Source organism: Leopardus geoffroyi, chromosome A3, assembly GCF_018350155.1.
Source record: "Leopardus geoffroyi isolate Oge1 chromosome A3, O.geoffroyi_Oge1_pat1.0, whole genome shotgun sequence".
NCBI lineage: Eukaryota > Metazoa > Chordata > Mammalia > Carnivora > Felidae > Leopardus > Leopardus geoffroyi.
The window spans coordinates 24,241,244-24,263,617 of record NC_059336.1 but is presented as its reverse complement, the minus strand read 5'-3'; the positions used below and the strand labels follow the sequence as shown (position 1 = coordinate 24,263,617).

At 44.6% G+C, this 22,374-nt stretch overlaps 1 protein-coding gene across 2 annotated transcripts in view; it reads left to right on the top strand.

Annotated features, from left to right (window-relative positions):
• The window catches only part of ACSS2 (acyl-CoA synthetase short chain family member 2), a 50,785-nt gene extending 28,806 nt beyond the window's left edge, over positions 1-21,979 (top strand). Inside the window, exons 3-19 of one of the 2 annotated variants that reach the window (XM_045443643.1) lie at positions 6,247-6,338; positions 6,540-6,643; positions 6,888-6,960; positions 7,242-7,317; positions 7,472-7,586; positions 8,495-8,533; positions 13,567-13,704; positions 15,086-15,256; positions 15,565-15,698; positions 15,894-16,026; positions 16,108-16,164; positions 16,359-16,439; positions 17,816-17,924; positions 19,508-19,576; positions 19,914-20,090; positions 20,836-20,910; positions 21,054-21,979. In XM_045443643.1, the coding sequence (XP_045299599.1) occupies positions 6,247-6,338; positions 6,540-6,643; positions 6,888-6,960; positions 7,242-7,317; positions 7,472-7,586; positions 8,495-8,533; positions 13,567-13,704; positions 15,086-15,256; positions 15,565-15,698; positions 15,894-16,026; positions 16,108-16,164; positions 16,359-16,439; positions 17,816-17,924; positions 19,508-19,576; positions 19,914-20,090; positions 20,836-20,910; positions 21,054-21,181 (1,771 nt within the window). In that variant the 3' untranslated portion in view covers positions 21,182-21,979. The remainder of the gene's footprint in view (positions 1-6,246; positions 6,339-6,539; positions 6,644-6,887; positions 6,961-7,241; positions 7,318-7,471; positions 7,587-8,494; positions 8,534-13,566; positions 13,705-15,085; positions 15,257-15,564; positions 15,699-15,893; positions 16,027-16,107; positions 16,165-16,358; positions 16,440-17,815; positions 17,925-19,507; positions 19,577-19,913; positions 20,091-20,835; positions 20,911-21,053) is intronic. The other variant, XM_045443645.1, reaches the window with a different exon arrangement.
• Positions 21,980-22,374: the final 395 nt, after the last annotated feature.

Sequence of the window (22,374 nt, the reverse complement as noted above, 5' to 3'; positions counted from 1 at the left end):
GGGATTCAGCAGTGAATAAGACCAACTTGGTCTGTGCCTTCAGGAAACTTACAGTCTAGTAGGGGAGACAGACAATTAAAAATAATAATACAATTACAGCTTGAGAAAAATGCTATGAAAATAAATAGTGTTGTGATGAAGAATAACAGGAAAGGCTGATGCTACTTAGGGTGATCTGAAACATGACATAGAGCAAACCATTTGAAGAGCTGGGGGAAGAACATGGCATATTCTATCAGTCAGAAGGCTCATAATGTGTTTGGAGTCTTTTGAGTAGAATGTCCCATTCTGATGGGACAAGATGAGTTGGAGAAGATACAAGGCATAGTAGAACTTTGGATTTTCTTCTACATTCAATGGAAGCCACCCTAGGTTTTTATTTTTTATTATTTTTAAAGTTTATTTATTTTGAAAGCAAGAGCAAGAGTGCAGGGAGGGGTAGAGAGAGGGAGAGAGGGAGAGAGGGAGAATCCCAAACAGGCTCCATGCTCAGTGTGGAACTCAAACTCACAGAACTGTGAGATCATGACCTGAGCCGAAATCTAAAGTCAGATGCCTGACAGGCTGAGCCACCCAGGTGCCCCGCCACTTAAGGATTTTAAACAGGAGGTGATGTAATCAGTCTATGTCCTTAATAGATTATTCTGGATGATGTATGGATTAGAAGAGGGTAAGAGTGAAGTGGGAGACCAGTTCGGGGGCATTGTGGTCATCTAGGCAATAGATGAAGGTTGCCTGAACCAGAGTGGAGGCAGCAGAGGTACAGATATTGAGACTTACTCTTGTGTCTCAGTATCTTCTCTTCTCCGGGATAAATAGCTTAGTCCAGATTGTCCCCTCATAGTAAGTGTGATTCCTTTTCTCATCTGGTTATTTCTCCTCTGGAAGGCCTAACCCACCAGGTTAGATCCTGCGCTCTGTTTCTGTGAGGAGCCTAGTTTTTGCCACCTATTTTTTCCTGCACCTCTTTCCTCCTATCCTGTACCTTACTTTTCTGCTAGTCTAGGGAACTAAAATCTCCAATCCAATGACTGTCATATAGAGGGGAGCCCCAGTCTTCCCTGTCATTAATCAGTTATCAGGTTTTCTATGATTAATCCATGAACCTTAAGTACCTATTGTACCAACTGAATTTGGAGGAGACTGAGAGGAAAAAGACATGATCCCTGCCCTCTAAGAGCCCAAGGTGTAATGGGAACTCTGAAGCCCCAATAAATGGGGCTTTGGTAATGCAAGGTAGTACCAATAGACACAAGGAAAGTGAGATCTACTTTGCCACAACCCACCATGTGACCTTGAGCACATTAAATGGCTTCTTTGGATCTCTTTGGAGTTAGGAGACTAAACTGAATGTTCTTTTGAAAACTCAACATCTGGGTCACCTGAGTGGCTCAGTTGTTTAAGTGTCTGGCTCTTGATTTCGATTCAGGTCAGGATCTCACGGTTTGTGAGATTGAGCCCAGAGTTGGGCTCTGCACTGACAGCACGGAGCCTACTTGGGACTCTCTCTCTCTCCCCCCCTCTCTCTTTGCTCCTCCCCCGCTCATGCACTAGCTCTTTCTGTCTCTCAAAATAAGTAAATAAACACTAAAAGAAAAAAACAACTAAACTCTTAATACCCTAGAGAGCTTGGGAGCTTGTAGTAAGCCAGTATTCTGCAGTCAAATGCTCTACTCCTGAGCTATACCCCCGTAAGCCAGTATTCTGTTCACCTCCTCCTCCTAAAGAGCCAGGGGCCCCAATCTGGTGTGTATGTCAGAGAAAGAAGACACTGAAAGGAGTAAGGTGCCTATATCAATAATGCGTAACTTGAGCCTAGAGTCTGAGAGAGGAATGTACACTGTGTGTGTGTGTGTGTGTGTGTGTGTAAGTAACTAGAAGTGGGCTCAGGTAAGCAGTTCTTGTATAGGTTTGTGCTTATCTGTTCCTGTGTACTTTCTTAACTTTTTTTTTAAAGTTTATTTATTTATTTTGAGAGAGAGAGAGAGTGTGTGTGTGTGTGCACGGGTGAATGCACAGGCAGGGGAGGGTCAGAGAAAGAGGAAGAGAGAGAATCCCAAGCAGTCTCCATACTGACAGCACAAAGCCTGACATGGGGCTCAAACCCACAAACTGTGAGGTTATGACTTGAGCCAAAATCAAGAGTCGATGCTCAACTGACTGAGCCACCCAGGTGCCTCTGTTCCTGTGCACTTTCTATGTACCAGGCTCTATTCTAGGTTCTAGGGATATAGTAATAAACAAGATGACAAATTCTGTTACCATTGAGTTTATATTCTAATAAAAGACACAGATAATATACAAGTAAATAAAATACATGAGATAATTTCAAATAATGGAAAGTTATATGAAGAAAATAAAACAATGATGTGATAGAATTTTGGGAAGGACAAGCTTTGTACATAAGTGTGGTACATGTACTTGCAGATGGGCCCATGTTTGAGTCCTGGGTCCCTGTATTTCTCCTTGTTTGTGCCTCTGTGTACAAATGTGCATCTCTTGTGACTACAACATTTTGTATTATTAGTATATATGATTTTATGCATGTGAGTGTACACAAACGAGCTGGTATATGGTACATATGTGGGGACATGTGTGCATGAGTGTGTGGAATGTGTTGGCATTTAGCCATAACTGGAGATGTTCTGAAGTTTCTGTGGTACTCATCAGTAGGCCAGTTAAGAAAATGGCTTTTTGCCTCTGGCATTCAGGGCTGTTTGCCAGCTTCTCTCTCTGTGTTCCTTCCCATTTTAGAGCGCTCTCTGTGCTTGGCTCCTCTCAGCCCTAGGAGGGCTAAGCCAAGGAAAGGATAGTAACTGACTCATCAAGCTAGGAGCTGGAAAGAGGCTGATAATCTGTGTAACCTCCAAGGCTTGGTTTCCCTGCTAGTCCCTGTCCTTCACACGATGAGGCACAAAGGTCATGCCTTGAAATGAGAAAACCTGAGGATCTATTCTTGACTCTGCCAGTTATTATTGTTTGACCTTGGCCTAGCTATTACATCTCTGGGTTTTAGTTACCTCCCTCTTAGGTACTCCGTGTTGTAAGGAAAGGGAAGTAGCACAATGGCCTGCAGTATTTAGGGAGGGCTATTTCAGTCTTCTTAACCATTGCCTACAAGGCCCTATGTGATCTGACTGCTGCCTAACTCTCATTCTTACCTTTCTTCTTGTTCGCTATGCTCCAGCCATACTGGCTTCATTACTATTCTTTGACTAGGTCGAGCTTTTTACTGCCTCAGTGCCTTTCCAAATTTCAATGTTCTCTCTGCCCAGGATACTTTTCTTAAGAATTCATATAATTGACTACTTCTCATTACTCAGATCCCAGGGGGAGGCCTTCTCTGACCATCTTAAAGTAGTTGTCCTCTAATGTTTATCAATATTTAAAATGCACATATCCTTTGAATCCACAGTTTCATTTCTAGTAATTCATCCTACTGTTATATTTATTTGCAAGTGAGTAAAATGAGATTTGAATAAAGATATTTATTTATTTTATTTTTTATTAAAAAAATTTTTTTTAATCTTTTTATTTATTTTTGAAGGAGAGAGAGAGAGACAGAGTGTGAGCAGGGGAGGAGCAGAAGAGAGAGAGGGAGACACAGAATCTGAAGCAGGCTTCAGGCTCTGAGCTGTCAGCACAGAGCCTGACACAGGGCTTGAACTCACGAATTGTGAGATCATGACCTGAGCTGAAGTCGGATGCTTAACTGACTGAGCCACCCAGTCTCCCCATGAATAAAGATATTTATTGAAGCATTTATTTGTTAAATAAACTATGGCACATACAAACTGGAACTTTATGCAGATGACAAAGAAAATAAAATAGCATTGTAAGTCTTGATGGAGAATATCAAGGTATATTGTTAAATTTTTTAAAAAGAAGGATAATTGATCTCTATACTTAAGATTTGTGTCATTTATTGGATGTATATTATATTCAATAAAAAACATTATATAGAGGGGTGCCCAGGTGGCTCAGTTGGTTGAGCATCTGACTCTTGATTTCAGCTCAGGTCATGATCTGATGGTTTGTGGGTTTGAGCCCCATGTCAGGCTCTTTGCTGACAGCAGTGAGCCTGCTTGAGATTCTCTCTCTCTTCCTCTCTTTCTTAAAATAAATAAATAAACATTAAGAAAAAAAAAAAACCCACGATACAGGGGCACCTGGCTGGCTCAGTCAATTAAGCGTCCAACTTTAGCTCAGGTCCTGAGTTCAGGCCCTATGTTGAGCTCTGTGCTGACAGCTCAGAGCTTGGAGCCTGCTTTGGATTCTGTGTCTCCCTCTCTGTCCCTCCCCTACTCATGCCCTGTCTCTCTCTCTCTCTCTTAAAGATAAATAAACATTAAAAAAAATTTAAAAATCATGATACAGAACAGTATGTATTGTATGCCATCATTTATGTAGAAAAAACAAGAATATGTAAACATAAATGCATGTATATGTGTTTCCATAACAGCCTGTCCCATGGTTAAAACAGTTCTTTCCCACCTCTTCCCACCTAAGGTGCTTTGTTGGGGACTGTGAGGTGCTTACCTCTTTTCTGAACAGCATTAAAATTCAATTTTTTAATTCAGTTTTTAAATTTCCATCTTCAGTCATATCCCAAGGACCTTATGAAAGATGCTAACAGTGTAATCTTCTAAAGTGATTATCTTGGTCATTCCACATTAGTTCAGTTGCCCTATGCCCTCCAACCTATTAGGAATGGTCCTATCTACATATTGGCTATTTCTGGAAAGTTACACAACATAGTACTAACAGTGGTTGCCAGTTGGCAGTGATTGAGGAGTAGGGGTGGATGGACACTTTTCATTTCGTATCTTTTTATGTCGTACCATTAGTATGTATGTATTATTCAAAAAATCATAAAATTGAAAACAAAAACACCAGAGGAATATTCTTACTGTTAAATCTTCACGTATAATTATGAAAGTTCATTAAGATATCTTTTTAAAAATGTATTTCTCATCAGTCACTCGTTATTATATCATTCTTTTTTTTAATATTTATTTTTGAGGGAGTGTGTGCATGTGCACGTGTGTGTGAGCGGGGGAGGGGCAGAGAGAGAGGGAGACAGATTTAGAAGCAGACTCCGGGCTCTGAGCTGTCAGCACAGAGCCTAATGTGGGGCTTGAACCCATGAATGTCAAGATCATGACCTGAACCGAAGTCAGACTCTTAACCCACTGAGCCACCCAGGCACCCCATTATATCATTCTTTATATCCCTCATAATGCTTATTATCTGAAATGATCTTGGCTGTATTTGTTACTTGTATACTTTTGCACTGTCATTGGAATATAAGCTCCATGTTGTCAGGGATCTTGTTCATCAGTGCCTTATTTCTATACATGTATATAGCATATAGTATTTGTTGAATAAGCAAATGAACAAATGAAGGAATAACTGAAGGAAACCAGGCTGAGAGGAGTAGGAGGCAAGGCTGAGGAGGTAGACAGAAATCAGCTGATAGAAGGTGGTGATTCTGAAACTTTAAATATGTATCAGAATCACCAAGTGAACCTTTATACCAGCTTGTAATAAAGTGGCAGATTCTTGGACCCTGAGATTCTGATTTAGTATATCTGTGGTAGAGCTCAGGAATCTGTATTTTAATAAGTTCCCTTGGGTGCAGGTGATCTGGAGATCCCACTTTGAATAACACCAATGCAGTCTTGACACAGTGTTCAGGAGGAATCACATCTATGATACCATTTCTGCTTAATACATCCCTAGGATGGAAGAGAAGTGATCATCATCCCATTTTACCAACCTAAGTGAGGCTTGCAAATGGAAGTACATTATCCAATGATACACATCTTGTGTATAAAGTATATTTTAATTTTTTTTAAGTTTATTTATTGTGGGAGAGAGAGAGCAAGCGAGAGCCAGCAAGTGCACAAGCAGGGGAAGGGCAGAGAGAGAGAAGGAGAGGAAGAAATCCCAAGCAGGCTCTGTGCTGTCAGCACGGAGCCTGATGCAGGGCTTGAACTCACGAACTGAGAGATCCTGACCTGAGCCGAGACCAAGAGTCAGATGTTTAACTGACTGAGCCACCCAGGTGCCCCTAAAATGCTAAAGTATCTGACCAGTCAGAATAAGGTGTGATGGCAGATAGCTCACCCTCACAGGACATTCACAAGGAGCCTTGGTGTTACCAAATGGATATATGACTGTTCCTGTTTTTTGTTTGAATATATATATTTTCCCTAATGACTGATTCTTTCTGATGTATCTCAGGGAGGGCAATGAACCAGAGGAGACCACCCAGATCACGTATCGTGAGCTTCTGATCCAAGTGTGTCGATTCAGCAATGTTCTCCAAAAACAGGGTGAGTGCAGGGGTATGAGAAGGGGACTGGAGGGGACTGCCTAGGGATATCTGAGGACTTAGGGGAAGTAGACAAGGAATGGAAGGAATGTGGTACTAGGAGAACAGAAAAGGTCAGCTGTGCAGTGAGCAGTAGCTGAATGAGAAGGAGCAAGTAGGAACAGGAAGGGTACATGGTGCATGATCTGTCTTTTATTTGCAGGTATTCGGAAGGGCGACCGGGTGGCCATCTACATGCCCATGATACCAGAGCTCGTGGTGGCCATGCTGGCGTGTGCCCGCCTTGGGGCTCTGCACTCCATTGTGGTAGGAATTTGGGCTGGAAAAAGGGACCTAGTGGGGGATGGGGCTCTGGGGAGTTAGGGTGGGCCTGGATGATGAAGGAGCTTAAGAACCAAACTAAGGAGTTTAGAATGTTTGTTCCATATCAGTTATCTAGTTTCTTCTAGGACCGTGGCTTAGAAACGCTGAAGGTTTTAAAAGTGTCTCTTTTCCTTGTTTACTCAGTTTCTAGGTCCTCCTCTCCCTTAGTCTTCCTTCTTTTCCCTAGTTTGCAGGCTTCTCTGCAGAGTCTCTATGTGAACGGATCCTGGATTCCAGTTGCAGCCTTCTTATCACTACAGGTGACTAATTCTCTCACCCCTTTTCCAGAACCTCCACACCTGAAGTTTTGGTCTCTAATTAGCTAGCTGGTATTTGTGACTGCTCAGCATAGAAGGTAGGCACTGCCTACCCTTACCTCCCGATTCCACCTCACATGACCCTCTCAGCTCAAATCAATTGGAAGAGCCAGAATCAAGAGGCCTACCTCAGGAAGGGCTCCATGAACATTGTGCTCACTAGGGATAAGGGGCTAGGAGTGTGGTGCCTTTCTAAGTCCTGGAATGTCTATTGCTCCCCAAAGATGCCTTCTACAGGGGGGAAAAGCTTGTGAACCTGAAGGAACTGGCTGACGAGGCCCTGGAGAAGTGTCGGGAGAAGTAAGTGTGTTTGGTTGGCTACTGCTCTTGGTCAACTGGGCCTTTCGCCAGTACCAGACTCCCTTTGTCCCTTCTATCCTAGATGGACATGGGTGGGTCCTGCCAAATTCTCTTTTGAGCAAGGCAGCCTACTACTTCAGGTTTTTCCTTCTAGGGGCTTCCCTGTGAGATGCTGCATTGTGGTCAAGCACCTGGGGCGGGCAGAGCTGGGCACAGGTGACTCTCCCAGCCAGTCTCCCCCCATTAAGAGGCCATGCCCGGATGTGCAGGTGAGTCTGGTACTGCTCTGCTCTCATCTAGGCTCAAATTGGCTCCCTTTTCCTGTCCAGGAAGTTCTTAATGTCCTTTGCTTCCTCATCATAATGCTGAGAGGATCTGGGAACAGTCCTAGGAATGCCTCCTCCTCTGGGGGATTTTGGCCTTGAATGTCAGTAGGGAGTCTCTCGTACTGTGGGAACTTAGCAGGAGAGATTATAAGGGAGACTCTATGCTGGTTGGGGTATCCTGGTGGGTATAAGGGACCTTCAGGGCTTGGGTTTAGGTTAAAAATGGGCTTAGTCAACCATACTTTTAAAAAAAAAGAAAGAAATGGGCTATTTGGGTAACCGTATACTGGACTGTCTTGGAATGGGCTACCTATGTGGTCCCATGATGGAAGGACCAAAATTTGGCCCTCAAGATATGGCCCTTATTAGCTTTGGATCCAGCACTTTTAGTGGAAATGATGGAAAAGTCCAAAGGTCTAAGGGCATGAAGGATGAAAGCTCCAGGGTCCAGAAGGACAAAGCATTCCTGAGATTCTGTGACTTGAGGGGCCTTGCATGGTCATAGGGCTATAGTCCACTCTGGGGAGATTGGAGACCCCATTCAGCATTAGGGATTATGAGTGTATAGATGCTGGGAACAAGATCAGGAAAATATAGGTTGGGGAGCGTAAAGGAAAGGAGGCTCTGGGGAGATTGGAGACCCCAATCTGGGTCTCCACTCTGGGGAGATTGGAGACCCCATTCAGCATTAGGGATTATGAGTGTATAGATGCTGGGAACAAGATCAGGAAAATATAGGTTGGGGAGCCTAAAGGAAAGGAGGCAGTAAAGGCTTGGAACACATTGACCCTTCCCTCCCACTTCCCTATACACAGACCCTGCTCACCACCCTTTCCATGGGCTCTTAACAGGGTAAGCTGAAAGAGAAACCCAAACGCATCTGGCCCCAGGTATCCACCTCTGCACTGCCTTGGGTACTGCTTCTCTGCGTGTTTGTCTGTGTTTCTATCTGCTCTTTGCCTGTTTTCCCCATGGAGGTGGCTGCCAGTCCTAACCCCTTTCTGTCTGCCCCCTGGGGTCCTTTGCCATCTAAGTCACTCTGAAGAGTCATGAAACAAAATGCCTGTTGCTACCTCTCTGAACTGGCATAGAGCATGAATCTCAGAAAGGTAGCAACAGGCATCCCATTTCACTCCTGTTGCTTAGGACCTTTGTGGGAGAGATAACCAAGTAACTTGTCAGAAAGTTTTTACTATATACTTAGCTGGGGCAGAGCCCTGGGAGATAGGAGGAGAGCAAGTAGAGGAGGCACAGAACTTGACCTTAGGAATTCACCATCAAGTTGGGGATGAAAACCTGTTTTATATAGGACAACAGGGAAGAAAATTCCTAAATACCTTTATATAGTACTTTAGGATTTATAAACTGCACATAAACTCTCTGATATAATTAAGTGCTAGATTGACTAAAAATTACATTGTAGGCGATTCTGAAAAGGGAGATTCCTAAATGGGGGCTCAAAGCAGATTAGAATAGAGGGAAGACTAAGAGTCCAGAGACCGATTTAAAAAAAAAAATTTTTTTTTAATGTTTTTATTTATTTTTGAAGGAGAGAGAGAGACAGAGCATGAGCAGGGAAGGAGCAGAGAGAGAAGGAAACACAGAATTTGAAGCAGGCTCCAGGCTCTAAGCTGTCAGCAGAGCCCAATGCGGGGCTCGAACCCACAAACTGTGTGATCATGACCTGAGCTGAAGCCAGATGCTCAACCAACTGAGCCACCCAGGCGCCCCTAGAGACCAATTTTTTAAAAATAAAGTTTATTTGGGGCGCCTGGGTGGCGCAGTCGGTTAAGCGTCCGACTTCAGCCAGGTCACGATCTCGCGGTCCGTGAGTTCGAGCCCCGCGTCGGGCTCTGGGCTGATGGCTCAGAGCCTGGAGCCTGTTTCCGATTCTGTGTCTCCCTCTCTCTCTGCCCCTCCCCCGTTCATGCTCTGTCTCTCTCTGTCCCAAAAATAAATAAACGTTGAAAAAAAAATTAAAAAAAAAAATAAATAAAGTTTATTTATTTATTTTGAGAGAGAGTAAGAAAGTACAAGTGGGGGAGGCGTAGAGAGAGAGGAAGAGGGAAGGAGAGAAATCCAAGCATACTCCACACTGACAGTGTAGAGCCTGATGTGCGGCTTAAACCCATGAACCATCAGGTCATGACCTGAGCCGAAGTCCAATGCTTAACCGACTGAGCCACACAGGCGGCCTCAGAGACTGATTTTTAGCTGTATGACCTTGAATAAGTTGCTTCTCCTCTCTGGGTTTCAGTTCCTTTATCAATAATGGAGAGATGATAATACATGCTTGAAAGGAAACCACTTCCTCTATTAAAACAAAACATAAAATTCATTATTCCTCTGAATTTTACCTTCCTTATAGGGTCTCTTACTCTAAGTCTTCTATTATTAACCCCTTTGGCTAAGGGTAAATATAATCTTTTTTTCTCTGTTCTCATAGCATGGTGGAGACAGATCTGATTCCCAGGGTATATTACTTTCCTTTTAAAAGTCAGGCAGAGACCTAAGACATTTCTCTTGAAAGAGGGTAACAAACTCAGTGGTTAGAGTATAGACTCTGGAGCCACACTACTTGGGTTCAAATCCTAGTGCTGTCACTTGCTACTGTGGAAACTTGGACAAAGTACTTAAGCTCTCTTGCCTCGGTTTCCCCATCTGTTGAATAATGATAATAATTGTTCCTACCTGATAGGGTTTTGTCAGTATATATAACGTTTTTGACACATAGTAACTATAAATGTTAGTTTTTATTGCTTTTTTTTAAATGTTTATTTATTTTTGAGAGAGAAAGTGTATGAACAGAGGAGGGGCAGAGAGAGAGGGAGACACAAAATCTGAAGCAGCCTCCAGGTTCTGAGCTGTCCACACAGAGCCTGACGTGGGGCTTGAACCCACAGACTGTGAGATCATAAACCTGAGCCAAAATCGGCCACTTAACCGGCTGGGCCACCCAGGCACCCCGTAGCTTTTATTGCTTTTAACTTAGCAGACAGCCTGGCATTTCTAAAAGGGAAACCAGAAAAGAAATAAGCTCCTATAATTCTTAATACCAGAGACCTTTAGGCCACAGGCTCTGAACTTTTGGTTCTTGGAAGTGAAAATAGTCAGTTACCCAAAACCAAAGACCATAAGAGTAGGCTTACAAAGTCCAGGTTTATTGGTCTGATAATGGCAGTCAAAGCTGCAGAAATCTCGGGAGAGCTCTATACCCCATCATCCTTAAGCATTTTTCAAGGGAGCACCTGGCACAATTTGGAGGTACTCTTCTCAATCATGTCACCTATGAGCTTCCTCACGTTCCTCTCTCATACCTGGCAGTTGCCTTCCCCGAGGCTATCCTGGTCCAAGGACAAAGGCCAACTCCATTCTTACTTCAGAAAATTGAGATCTTTTCCTGGTTCAAAGCTCTGGGCCCTCATAGGCACACACCTAATTCACAACCAACGAGTTTGCACCACTAATTGAGCTCACCCTGCTTCCTGGTGCTGTTTATCGGTTCCACACCTGGAATACTGGCCCTTTTCACCCACATACCCACAAAGGAAACCGTTTTGCAAGATTACAAGAATCTCCTCATTGCCACAGTGTAACTCTGCTTTGCCCTTACATGTACCTAGTGCCTTTTCTATGACAATTCAAACCAGTACTGTAGACAAGTACCATTTGCCCAAAGCAATACTGACACTCTTCTGCTTAAATACATTAATGCCCTCATCTCAAGTAGATCATTTGGCAGAAACAAAGTGCCCATGTGATAATGTATGTGTAGGCCCCTGTGGCTATTCCATTAAAAAATAAGGTGTGTTTTAGTGTTTTCTAGCTTGTGGGCAGTGTCTTTCTCTTCTTTCTTTTTCTTCTTCTTCTCCTTCTTCTTCTCCTTCTTCTTCTCCTTCTTCTCCTTCTCCTTCTTCTCCTTCTTCTTCTTCTTCTCCTTCTTCTTCTTTTTAATGGTGCCTTATTCAGCTTGGGCTTGTCATTCTTGTGATGTTTATGTGTCAGAAACTTCAAATTCTCTAAAGTAAGGGGCAGATTGTACAGAAAGAGATGAGTGGCTGGAGAATCATTTTATAATTTATCAAGGTATGTGTTTAACACTTGGGGGTTTTTAAACCAAATATGTACACAGTAAATTAGCATATAGCTATACATTGGGAATAGGGAGTAGGGTGTTTCTCTTACATGATCATGTCTACCTGCAAGCCAGGGCCATTGAACATACAAGAAGCTAATTAATATGAAAGGACTTTGTGATAGCTAAAGCAAACCCAAAACAGTTCCCATTATCACACCCTTAAATTTATGTCCTAGAGGAGTTCAGTGGAACTGAACTAACTTCTATCCTTCCTGACATTCATCAGTCTTTCCCACTCCAAAGGACAATTCAAGGTTTGATGTTTACCAGATAATGCCTTTTTCTTTTGATGTTCCCCAAATCCTGTGAGACCGTTAGGGAAAGAAGAATTATCCTCATTTTATTTATTTAAAAAAATTTTTTTTAAATGTTTATTTTTGAGAGAGAGCCGGCAAGGGGCAGAGAGAGAAGAGGACACAGAATCCGAAACAGGCTCCAGGCTCTGAGCTGTCATGTCAGCACAGAGCCCAATGCGGTGCTTGAACCCACAAACCATGAGATCATGACCTGAGCTGAAGTCGGATGCTTAACCGACTAAGCCACCCGGGTGCCCAGAACTGTCCTCATTTTAAAATGAACCGACTTTAGGTGAAGTGACTTGCCCAAGGTCATATGTAGTTAGGAAGTGGCAGAACCAGGATTGAGATCCAGTGTAATATTTGGACAAGTTCAGGGAATCTCAACTTCCCTTAGCACAGGGTAGACTCAGAAAGGTGGCTGTTTAGAGAGCTGATATAACTAGGAAAGTAAAATAGTTTCAAGGAGAGGCTAGAAAAATTTCAGGATAACAGATTCAGAAGTAGTTATCAAAGACACTCCAGTAGAGGGGGACACCCCTCTCCTGGGAGAAGTCCATGTTGGTCCTTTTCCACCAACGTAAAGCAGGTTTTGTGCTGAATGGAACCTCAAACAAATATGTCTGTGGGAAACCCATTGGTACCAGTGGTGTAAAGGCAGGGGTGGAGCAAGGGTACAAACCTGCAGATGTGGATAAGGTCTAGACATTCAGGAAAAGGCGCTTGGACCAAAAGCTGTTGACTTTTTTCAATACTAACAGGGCCAGGTGCCCGCTTCACCTGCAGGCTCTGACTAATTTTGCATTTCTGAATTGGGTGGTGTCTGCATCCCTGCTGATAAGCCACTAGTCCCATAAGTACATATGTTTGTATGTAGGCCTGTGTGTGTATATTCATTCATCCAAAAAAAAAAAGAAAATGTAGAGTATGTATTGAGTGCCAGGCATTTTGCTCACTGTTGGGGAGAAAGAAAGAAACAAACAAAGAAACAAAGAAAGAAAGAAGAAGTCAAACATGCCACTGTACTCATAGAGGTCACTATTTGGTTGGGAAGACAGTAATCAAGCAAATAACTAAATAAAATAACTGGAAATATGTACTGTATAGGAAGGAAACATGGTGTTGTGATCAAGAAAAATAACAAGGGTGAGGATGGGGTTGGGAATCTACCAGATACTGTTTAGGGAAAACCCTTCCATGAAGGTGACATTTAAGCTACGAACTGAAGGATGAGAAGGGACCAACCAAGGTGCCCTCCTCAACCTGATACCACATAAGAGGAGCTCTGGAGTAGGGTGTTAGGAGTACCCAAGAAGCCTGCTGTTCTGCTCCTGTTCTCTGTTGCATTCCACCCTCATAGTTCCCTCCCTTCCAGCACCCCCACCTGGGGTTACTACCCCAATCCCAGGTGCCAGGTAGGTGGGTCTCTACTCCTATCTTGAGCTGTTACAGTTCTTCTCTGCCCATTCCTGTCTTCCTACCCCTGCAGATCTCCTGGAACCAAGGGATTGACTTGTGGTGGCATGAACTCATGCAAGAGGCAGAGGATGAGTGTGAGCCTGAGTGGTGTGATGCTGAGGACCCACTCTTCATCCTGTACACCAGTGGCTCCACAGGCAAACCCAAGGCAAGTATGTGCGTGTGTGCATGCGTGTGTACGTGTGTGTGTGTGTGTGTGTGTACTGTGTAGTGGTGAGAAATGAGTTTCTGAGGAAGAATGATAATACAGATTTTACTCTCTAATCCTGAGTTTGGGCACTGTCACATTACCTTTTCTAAATCAAATTAAGACATAAATCCTTGGGGAGACTGGGTGCTGCAGTCAGTTGAGCATCTAAATTTTTTTTTAAAAATTTTAATGCTTTATTTATTTTTGAGAGAGAGACAGAGTGTGAGCAGGGAAGGGGCCACGAGAGAGGGAGACACAGACTCTGAATATGGCTCCAGGTTCTGAGCTGCCCACACAGAGTCCGATGTAGGGATTGAATCATGAACCGCGAGAGCACTACCTGAGCCAAGTCTGGCGCTTAACCAACTGAGCCACCCAGGCGCCTGAAGCATCCAACTCTTGATTTTACCTCAGGTCATGATCCTGGGGTCTTGGGATTGAGCCCTATATCAGACTCTGTGCTGAACATGAGACTACTTAAGATTCTCTCTCTCTTTCTCTCCCTCTGCTCCTCTCCCCTACTTGCATTCTCTCTATTTAAAAAGAATTTGAAAAAGACATAAATCCTCAATCATTAAATGTTAATGCCCAGGGTGAGATAGTTTAGGTGGGGGCTTTCATGAGTGCCCAGAAAAGGAGAAAAGGATCAGTTCATATATCTGACTGTTCCTTGTCTGTGCCCTGTGGTTTGATTGAAGGAGAGCTGTGCTGTGAACTCAAGGCCAATGGAGATTGGCCACAGGGATTCTTACTGGGCTCCTAGACTATGTCTCTTAGAGTTCAGTTCCTTCACAGTGTGTGAGCCAGAAACAAAACTGATTTTTCCATCAACTTAAAAGATTTATCATCCTACCTTCCACTCACCTCATCCCTAAATTCTTCTCTCTATATGCTTGAATATCTCTTAGTGGGGCTTTAGAAGCACAGTTTTGGCCTCTTTTTCCTAGGGATGGGGTACTGGTAGAGTAAGCAAAGAAGATTATCTTCTTTTCCCACTCTCACTCTGTCAATGTGTAATTGACTGTGTGTGCATAAATATAAAACAGAGACACTGTTAGATGTGAGTGTTCTAGAAGTGCTCATGTGTGTGAAAGTGGTGGCTCAGAAATACCATTTTAGGGTATGGATATGAATGACAGACTGACTATGCATGTGTATGGGTGTGAGATGGGAACATGGAGAAAAAGGGATAGAAGAGAGATGGATGCTATGAAAGGGGTGCTGGCAGGGCTAGAATCCCTGAGGAGGATCTTCCTCTAGCTCTGTCCAGCCTATGTATGTTTGGTGGTCTGTGGGGGTGAGCCCAAGGCCCCAACCTGAGGCCCTATTCTTCCTCCAGGGTGTAGTACACACTGTTGGGGGCTACATGCTCTATGTGGCCACAACCTTCAAGTATGTGTTTGACTTCCACGCAGAGGATGTGTTCTGGTGCACAGCAGACATCGGCTGGATCACCGGCCATTCCTACGTCACCTATGGGCCATTGGCCAATGGTGCCACCAGTGTTTTGGTGAGAAGGGAGCTGGGACTTAAGGATACTTGGCTTACTTAGGGGATGGACAAGATGATCATAGATGACAATCTCCCAAGGCCACTTGGTTTATGGACAGGGGTACTTACACAATGACCTGTTTCCTGGAGAAAGGGGAGTTCTGAGGGGGTTATATGTACTGACTGGGAAGTTCTCTTGGTTTATCTGGTAAGGGAGTGAAGACATGGGTTTGTTAGAAAGGGAAAAATACTGAGCCTGAGGGTATGGTAGGGGAACTGAGGGACTGTTGGGAAGGACTGGGAATGACCAGCCTTCACTGGGGTTAGTTTGAGGGGATTCCCACATATCCGGATGTGAGCCGCCTGTGGAGCATCGTGGATAAGTACAAGGTGACCAAGTTCTATACAGCACCCACGGCCATCCGCCTGCTCATGAAGTTTGGAGATGAGCCTGTCACCAGGTGAGACCCCCCCTTCCTGGCTGCTGCCCCATGAGTGTTCCTCAGAGCTAGGTGCTGACCTTTGTGTAGTCTTTTCCATTCCATTGTTCCAACTCCTTGGCCTAGAATAGGGGAGGGGGCAGAAGAGCCTAGGCATGTTTTCCTGGTTCCCAATGGTACTCAGAGCCTTCCTCTTTCTCCACTCCCCTGCCCAAGGCATAGCCGGGCATCCTTACAGGTGCTAGGCACAGTGGGTGAACCCATTAACCCTGAGGCCTGGCTGTGGTACCACCGGGTGGTTGGTGCCCAGCGCTGTTCCATCGTGGACACCTTCTGGCAGACAGAGACAGTGAGTAAAGGATTCAGAAGGCTGGGGCTCAGGGACAGTGTGGGAAAACTGACTCAAACTCCTGATGTCTGACTTCCACAGGGTGGCCATATGCTGACCCCCCTCCCTGGTGCCACACCAATGAAGCCTGGTTCTGCTGTGAGTGTGGCTCCCTTGCCTAGTCCTAGGCTAAGCAGGAGTAGAGTCTCGGGACATTTGGCCTAGGCAGAGGGTGGGGAACTAGATTGATATGTGTGAGGAATCTGGGGTCTGGGGATCCTTGGGAGAGGTAGAGAATTGAGTCAGAGTTGCCACATTCCTGTTCTTGAGTCCTGTCTCCTGCTTGCTTCTAGACCTTCCCGTTCTTTGGTGTAGCTCCTGCAATCTTGAATGAGTCTGGGGAAGAGTTGGAAGGTGAAGCTGAAGGTTACCTGGTAAGGCCCTAACCCTCGGATGTCTTTTAGGAGTTGGGGGGAAAGAGTACTGCAACGAATGTTGTACTTTGCTTCAGAGTTTAGAACCTAATCTCTGTTGGTGGGTGCTTGTGGGTAAAGCTCCATGATTGAGAGTTTATCCTCTGCAGAGAGACCCTGGAGGAAATCCTTCTGGATACTTTGCCTGCCTCTCTGCCTTTTGGCCCACTTTGGCTCTTGAGGCCTCTGCTCAAAGATTCCTGATGATGCTTTTTGGGTCCAGAAAACTTAGGCCCAACTCTTCCTTTGACAAATATTCTAGTGTGAAAGGAGTCTTTAAAACATAGTGGAAAATCATATAGGCTCCAGAGTCAACCTGCTTGGGTTCAAATCCTGGCTCTGCCCCTTCTGGGACCTCAGATAGGTGGCCTAGTACCTCTGAACCTAAATTTCCTCATCTGTAATATAGGGTTATATAGTACCTTTGTCTCCTAAAGTTGCTGGATTGGTTAGATAACCCATGTGAAGGATTTAGCACAGAATCTAAGTTAGTGTTTAACAAATGTTAGATGTTGTGATTTTTGTATTAGTCCTTGTAGGAAGATAATCTACCCCGCCCCACTTCCATCCTACTTTACTAAGAGCAAGTTAGTTACAAGGGCAGGACATAAATCTAGACCTTTTGACTCTTAGCCTGGAAATTTCATGTATCTCATCAGTCTACTGCCACAGGATATTATTAATTGGGGCAATAATTATTTATTCATTTTTATGTGACTCTCTTCACTTATATCAAACTGGACCTGATTTCCTGAGGAGACTCAAATTTACTAAATGCTTATCACTAATAGAACATTGTACTAGACAGGGGTGCCTAGATGGCTCAGTCGGTTAAGTCCAACTTCAGCTCAGGTCATGATCTCACAGTTTGTGCGTTCAAGCCCCGCATCGGGCTCTGTGCTGGCAGCTCGGAGCCTGGAGCCTGCTTTGGAATTTGACTCCCTCTTTGTCTGCCCCTCTCCTGCTCACACTATGTCTCTCAAAAAATAAAATGTTAAAAAAAATTTTTTTAATAAAAAAAACATTGTACTAGACAGCTTCCACATATCATTAATTCAATCCTCCCAACAACTTTGGGAGGTTGAGATTATTTTCTCTGATTTACAGAAGAGGATCCTGAAGCTCAGAGAGGTAAAGTTACTAACCTGAGGTCACACAGTTAGTAAATGGTAGATCTGGGATTCTAAACCTGGATTGTCTATCTCTGAAGCCTGTACTTTGTTCTACTTCTCAGAAAGGGCATTCAAGCCATTTCTTCTCAGGTTTGGCAAGACTGTGATTGTCTTCCAGTGAGGCAGTGTAGCAGATGTGACCACTGTGCCTTTCTCACTCCCTAGGTGTTCAAGCAGCCCTGGCCAGGAATCATGCGCACAGTCTATGGGAACCATGAACGCTTTGAGGCCACCTACTTTAAGAAGTTCCCTGGGTACTATGTGACAGGAGATGGTGAGCCTTAGCTATCCCTTTCCCACACCTCCCACCAAGACATGTATCTTCCCCTTCCTTTTTCAGGAAGAGTTGGCTAGGGGTGAAGAGTAACAGAGAGAGGAACGTATTCTATGTGTCAGTGCCTAATATCCAGGCAGAGCTATACAGAAGACTGTAAGAGCAGGTATGAGTGTTGTATGGAGAGTCTCAGCATGGAACCATCTGATTTGATATATGAGGAAAGAGGTTCTTGTTTCCATTGTTCCTGTGCTAAAAGAGATGGGGCATGCAGCAGTATGTATTACTATGTCATGTGCATCCTCATGTCTAGAGCCTGTGTTTGGCCATGACTCTATCCACCAATCCATTCATCCATAACGATTTATTACCTACTATGTCTAGGCACTGATCTAAGCACAGGGGATATTACCATGAATAAGGTAGACAAGGCCTCTGTTCACACGGGGCTTATATTCTAGCAAAGGGAGATAGACAATAAATACAGCAAACAAGTAAATAAGCTTATCTTAGTGACAAGTGCTATGAAGAAAAATAAACAGTGTTACAGGATAAAGGATGTCTGCAGGAATGGCCACCATACATGGGCTGGTGAGAGAAGGCTTCGTGGAAGTGATATTTGACCAGAGACCTGTAGAGTGAGAAGGCAGCCAGGCATGGGAAAATTTTGGAGTAAGAGTGAGTGTTCTGTGCAGAGACATAAGCTTGAAATGTCTGAGGAGCAGACCGAAACCTGTGTGGCTGAAGTATAGTGAGCAAAGGGAAGGGAAGAATATTACATGAAGTTGGAGAGGTAGATAATGTAGGACCTTGTGGGTCATGGTGAAGACTTTGGATTTTATCCAAAATCCAAATGTGTACAATGGGGGGGGGGGGGACCTTTATGGGTTGTTAAGCAGACAAGTGACAAGAACTGGTTTATTGTTTAGAAAATAACTGATTTATGGAGAACAGACTTTAGGTGAGTATATTAGTTATCTGTTGCCATGGAACAAATTACCTCCAAACTTGGCGGCTTAAAATGACAGATATCTCACAATTTCTGAGGAGCAGGAATTTGTTAGTGGCTTTGTCAGAAATTCTCATTGAGAGTCTCTCATGGGTTGCAGTGAAGCTGTTGGTTGGGGCTGCAGTCATTTGAAGGTTTAATTGAGCCTGGAGGACCTATTGCCAAGCTCACTCATGTGGCTGTTGGCAGCAGCCCTCAGTTCCTCACCTCTCCACAGGGCTACTGATGACATGGCAGCTGACTTCCCCCAGAGCATATAATCTGAGAAAATGCCACCAACATAGAAGCCACGGCGTCTTCTATAATCTAATGTCAGAAACGACATCCCATTACTTCTGCCAAATTCTGTTGATCATGCAGACTAACCCAAGTACAATGAGGAAGAGGACTACACAGAAGTCTGAATATCATCAGAAAGTGGAAATCAGTGTGGCTATCTTGGAGGCTGGCTACCATGGTATAGAAGCAGGAAGATTGTTAGGAGACTACTGCAGTGGGTGTAGCAGTTTGATAATACGGATCGTGTACCCTACTGTGAGGTATTTATCATGTTGTGTATTTCTTCTCTTTCCAGGCTGCCGACGGGACCAGGATGGCTATTATTGGATCACTGGAAGGATTGATGACATGCTGAATGTATCTGGTGAGGGCCAGGGACTGTTTTCCCTTCTCATTAGCACTACTTCCCCAGCAAGTCCCAGCCAAAGCCTTCCAAGAGAACCAGGATGTCCTTGGCCAAACCATACTTACAGTGCAGCATTCAGTTTTGGGTAGAGGTTTTGGAGGAAGAGTTATAAACACTGGAATGTGCTTAGAGGAGGGGAACCAGGATGGTGGGACAACCAAAGCAGATCATGTGAGGAATGAATGAAGGGGCTTCCCCATTTGACCAGACCAGGACAGCCCTCTAGGCACAGATGGAACAGGGGCTGGGGTAGAGCATGGGATCTCTCTCATGGCACTTTCTTTCCCTTGACAAGGACATCTGCTGAGCACAGCAGAGGTGGAGTCAGCACTTGTGGAACATGAGGCTATTGCAGAGGCAGCTGTGGTCGGCCATCCTCATCCTGTGAAGGGCGAATGCCTCTACTGCTTTGTCACCCTGTGTGATGGCTACACCTTCAGCCCCACCCTCATCGAGGAACTCAAGAAGCAGAGTGAGAAGCCTCCCTAAGCAGGGACTGTAGGGACTGTCCTGATGGCCAAGTTACCACAGCAAATTGTTGGGAAGAGGCTAGAGCAAGCTGCCCCCCAAACTATAAACCAGATCCTAGGGGGCCTTCGGGGCTGATTGCCACCTTCCCGTTCAGTCTCCTCTAGTCTCTCCACTAGGATAATAATGGCTGACATTTATAGAATTCTCTTTGCCACCACTGGGCTAAGTGCTTTAAATGCATTAATCCATTTTATACCTATAATCACCACTGTGAAATAGATCCTATTGTTACCTCATCCTAAAAATGAAGAAATTGGAGCTCAGAGAAGTTAAATCACTTGCCCAAGGCCACACTGCTAATAAAGTGGGATTTAAACTCTAGAAGGTGGATTCTTAGAGTTGGAGTTCCATGAAGGAAGACTGATACGAAATGAGATAGTAGAAGTGTGTTGAAAAGAGAGAAAGACCAGGGTGCCTGGGTGGCTTAGCCGGTTAAGTGTGTGACTCTTGATCTCAGCTTAGGTCTTGATATCAAGGTTGTGAGTTCAGACCCCATGTTGGTTGGGCCCTGCACTGGGCTCCACACTGGGCATGGAGCCTACTTAAAAAAAAGAGAGAAAGGCAGTGACTCTAAGAATGATTCTGTGGGCAGAGCCTTGAAGAGAAAATAGGTGGGGAACAAAGCCATGGTTTTGGGAGCCTGGCTAATGATACTGAAGAAATGCTTAATGATTTGTTGGTTACAGTTAGAGAAAAAATTGGCCCCATTGCCACACCGGATTATATCCAGAATGCACCTGGCTTGCCTAAAACCCGCTCAGGTATGTTCAAAGGCCTCAAGTGATTGGGTTTGGGATTGGCCAAGGCCTAGTGGTGGCAGAATGTGTGTGGATGGAAGCCATTTTGGCAGGGCTGGAGTGGGTCAGTGCTATCACCACATAACCAGAAGGCTGTGGTCCCCTAGGGAAAATTATGAGGCGGGTGCTTCGGAAGATTGCTCAGAATGACCACGACCTGGGGGACACGTCTACTGTGGCTGACCCAACTGTCATCTGCCAGCTCTTCAACCACCGCTGCCTGACCATCCAGTAAACAAGACCCTGCCCTTCACCCAGGCTTGCCCCTGCTTGGCTTTGCAAAGTTTTCCCATCCTCCCTGCCCCCATCCAGGAGTGCTGAGGGTCAATGCAGACCCACACCACCTCTCTTGACCAGCTGTCTGGGACTGAGGACCAGCTTTGCCCCTGTGTGGAGGCAACTTCCTGTGGTTGCCAGATAGATAGGACATGGCCCAGGTTAGCATCAGCTTGCTGAGCTCCTAGACTTTAAGAGCCCTTGGAGCCCAGAACAGGACCTGAAGGTCATGTCCCTTACTCAAGTTAAGAATGTAGAGGGCAAGTGAGGGCCTAGACTGAAGCAGGTAAGCAGCTCTGTAATCCTGTCAGCTCTCTCAGGAAGCACCACTACTTATCTTGGGTATGCATTTTCCCTTAGAAATGCCTGTTTGTGAGTCCCAGAACAATTGATTATTATTTTTTTAAATACTTTGCTGGTTCTGTTCTGGATCTAAATTCCCTTTTGTGCCAGATGGCAGTGCTTTTCTGCCCATTTGCTTCAGGGGCTGTGCAGGCAGGCTCAGTTTCCAGAGGGTTTTCAGATTATCTGCTGCTTTGCTGGAGTAAATGTGTTTTGTTCTTAGGGCCAGAAGAGCTTATCTTCCTTGTCCTCTGTTCCCATCCTTCCATGAACAGTCCTTCCCATAAGAGACACTCTCAGATGAAATTCTTCTTGCTCCAGTCATGCTCAGGCCCTATGGTTATAGGAATAAAGTCTGTGACCTTAAGAAGGCAGTGACTTGTTTTCTTAGGTGTCTTACAGACTGTGTACTTGCTGGCTGTTCTGATTTGTGTGGGGGATGGGAACGGGAGTGGTTTTCCTCAGGCATACCCCAATATCCTATTTCCAGAACTTTTGGTTTGGGCAGATCTAGGCAGGGCTTCATTTATAGGCCCTTTGGCAAGCTCCTGAATTAAGCAGGAAAGCAACTAAAGCCAGTTCACACCTGTGATGTCCCATCATGGCTGCATTATTTCCTGAGCTCCTGCCAAGGGACCCTCTTCTCCATATGATCCTATGGGAGCATTACTGAGTGACTAAGGATTGGAACTTCAAGGTTCTATCCTAGGGTCTGGGGCTAGGGAGACTGATTACAGCCAAGTCATTTCCCCTGTTCTAATCCACTTTAAGTGTGCTGACCCAGATTATAGCTCCTCCCCGTCAAATGTA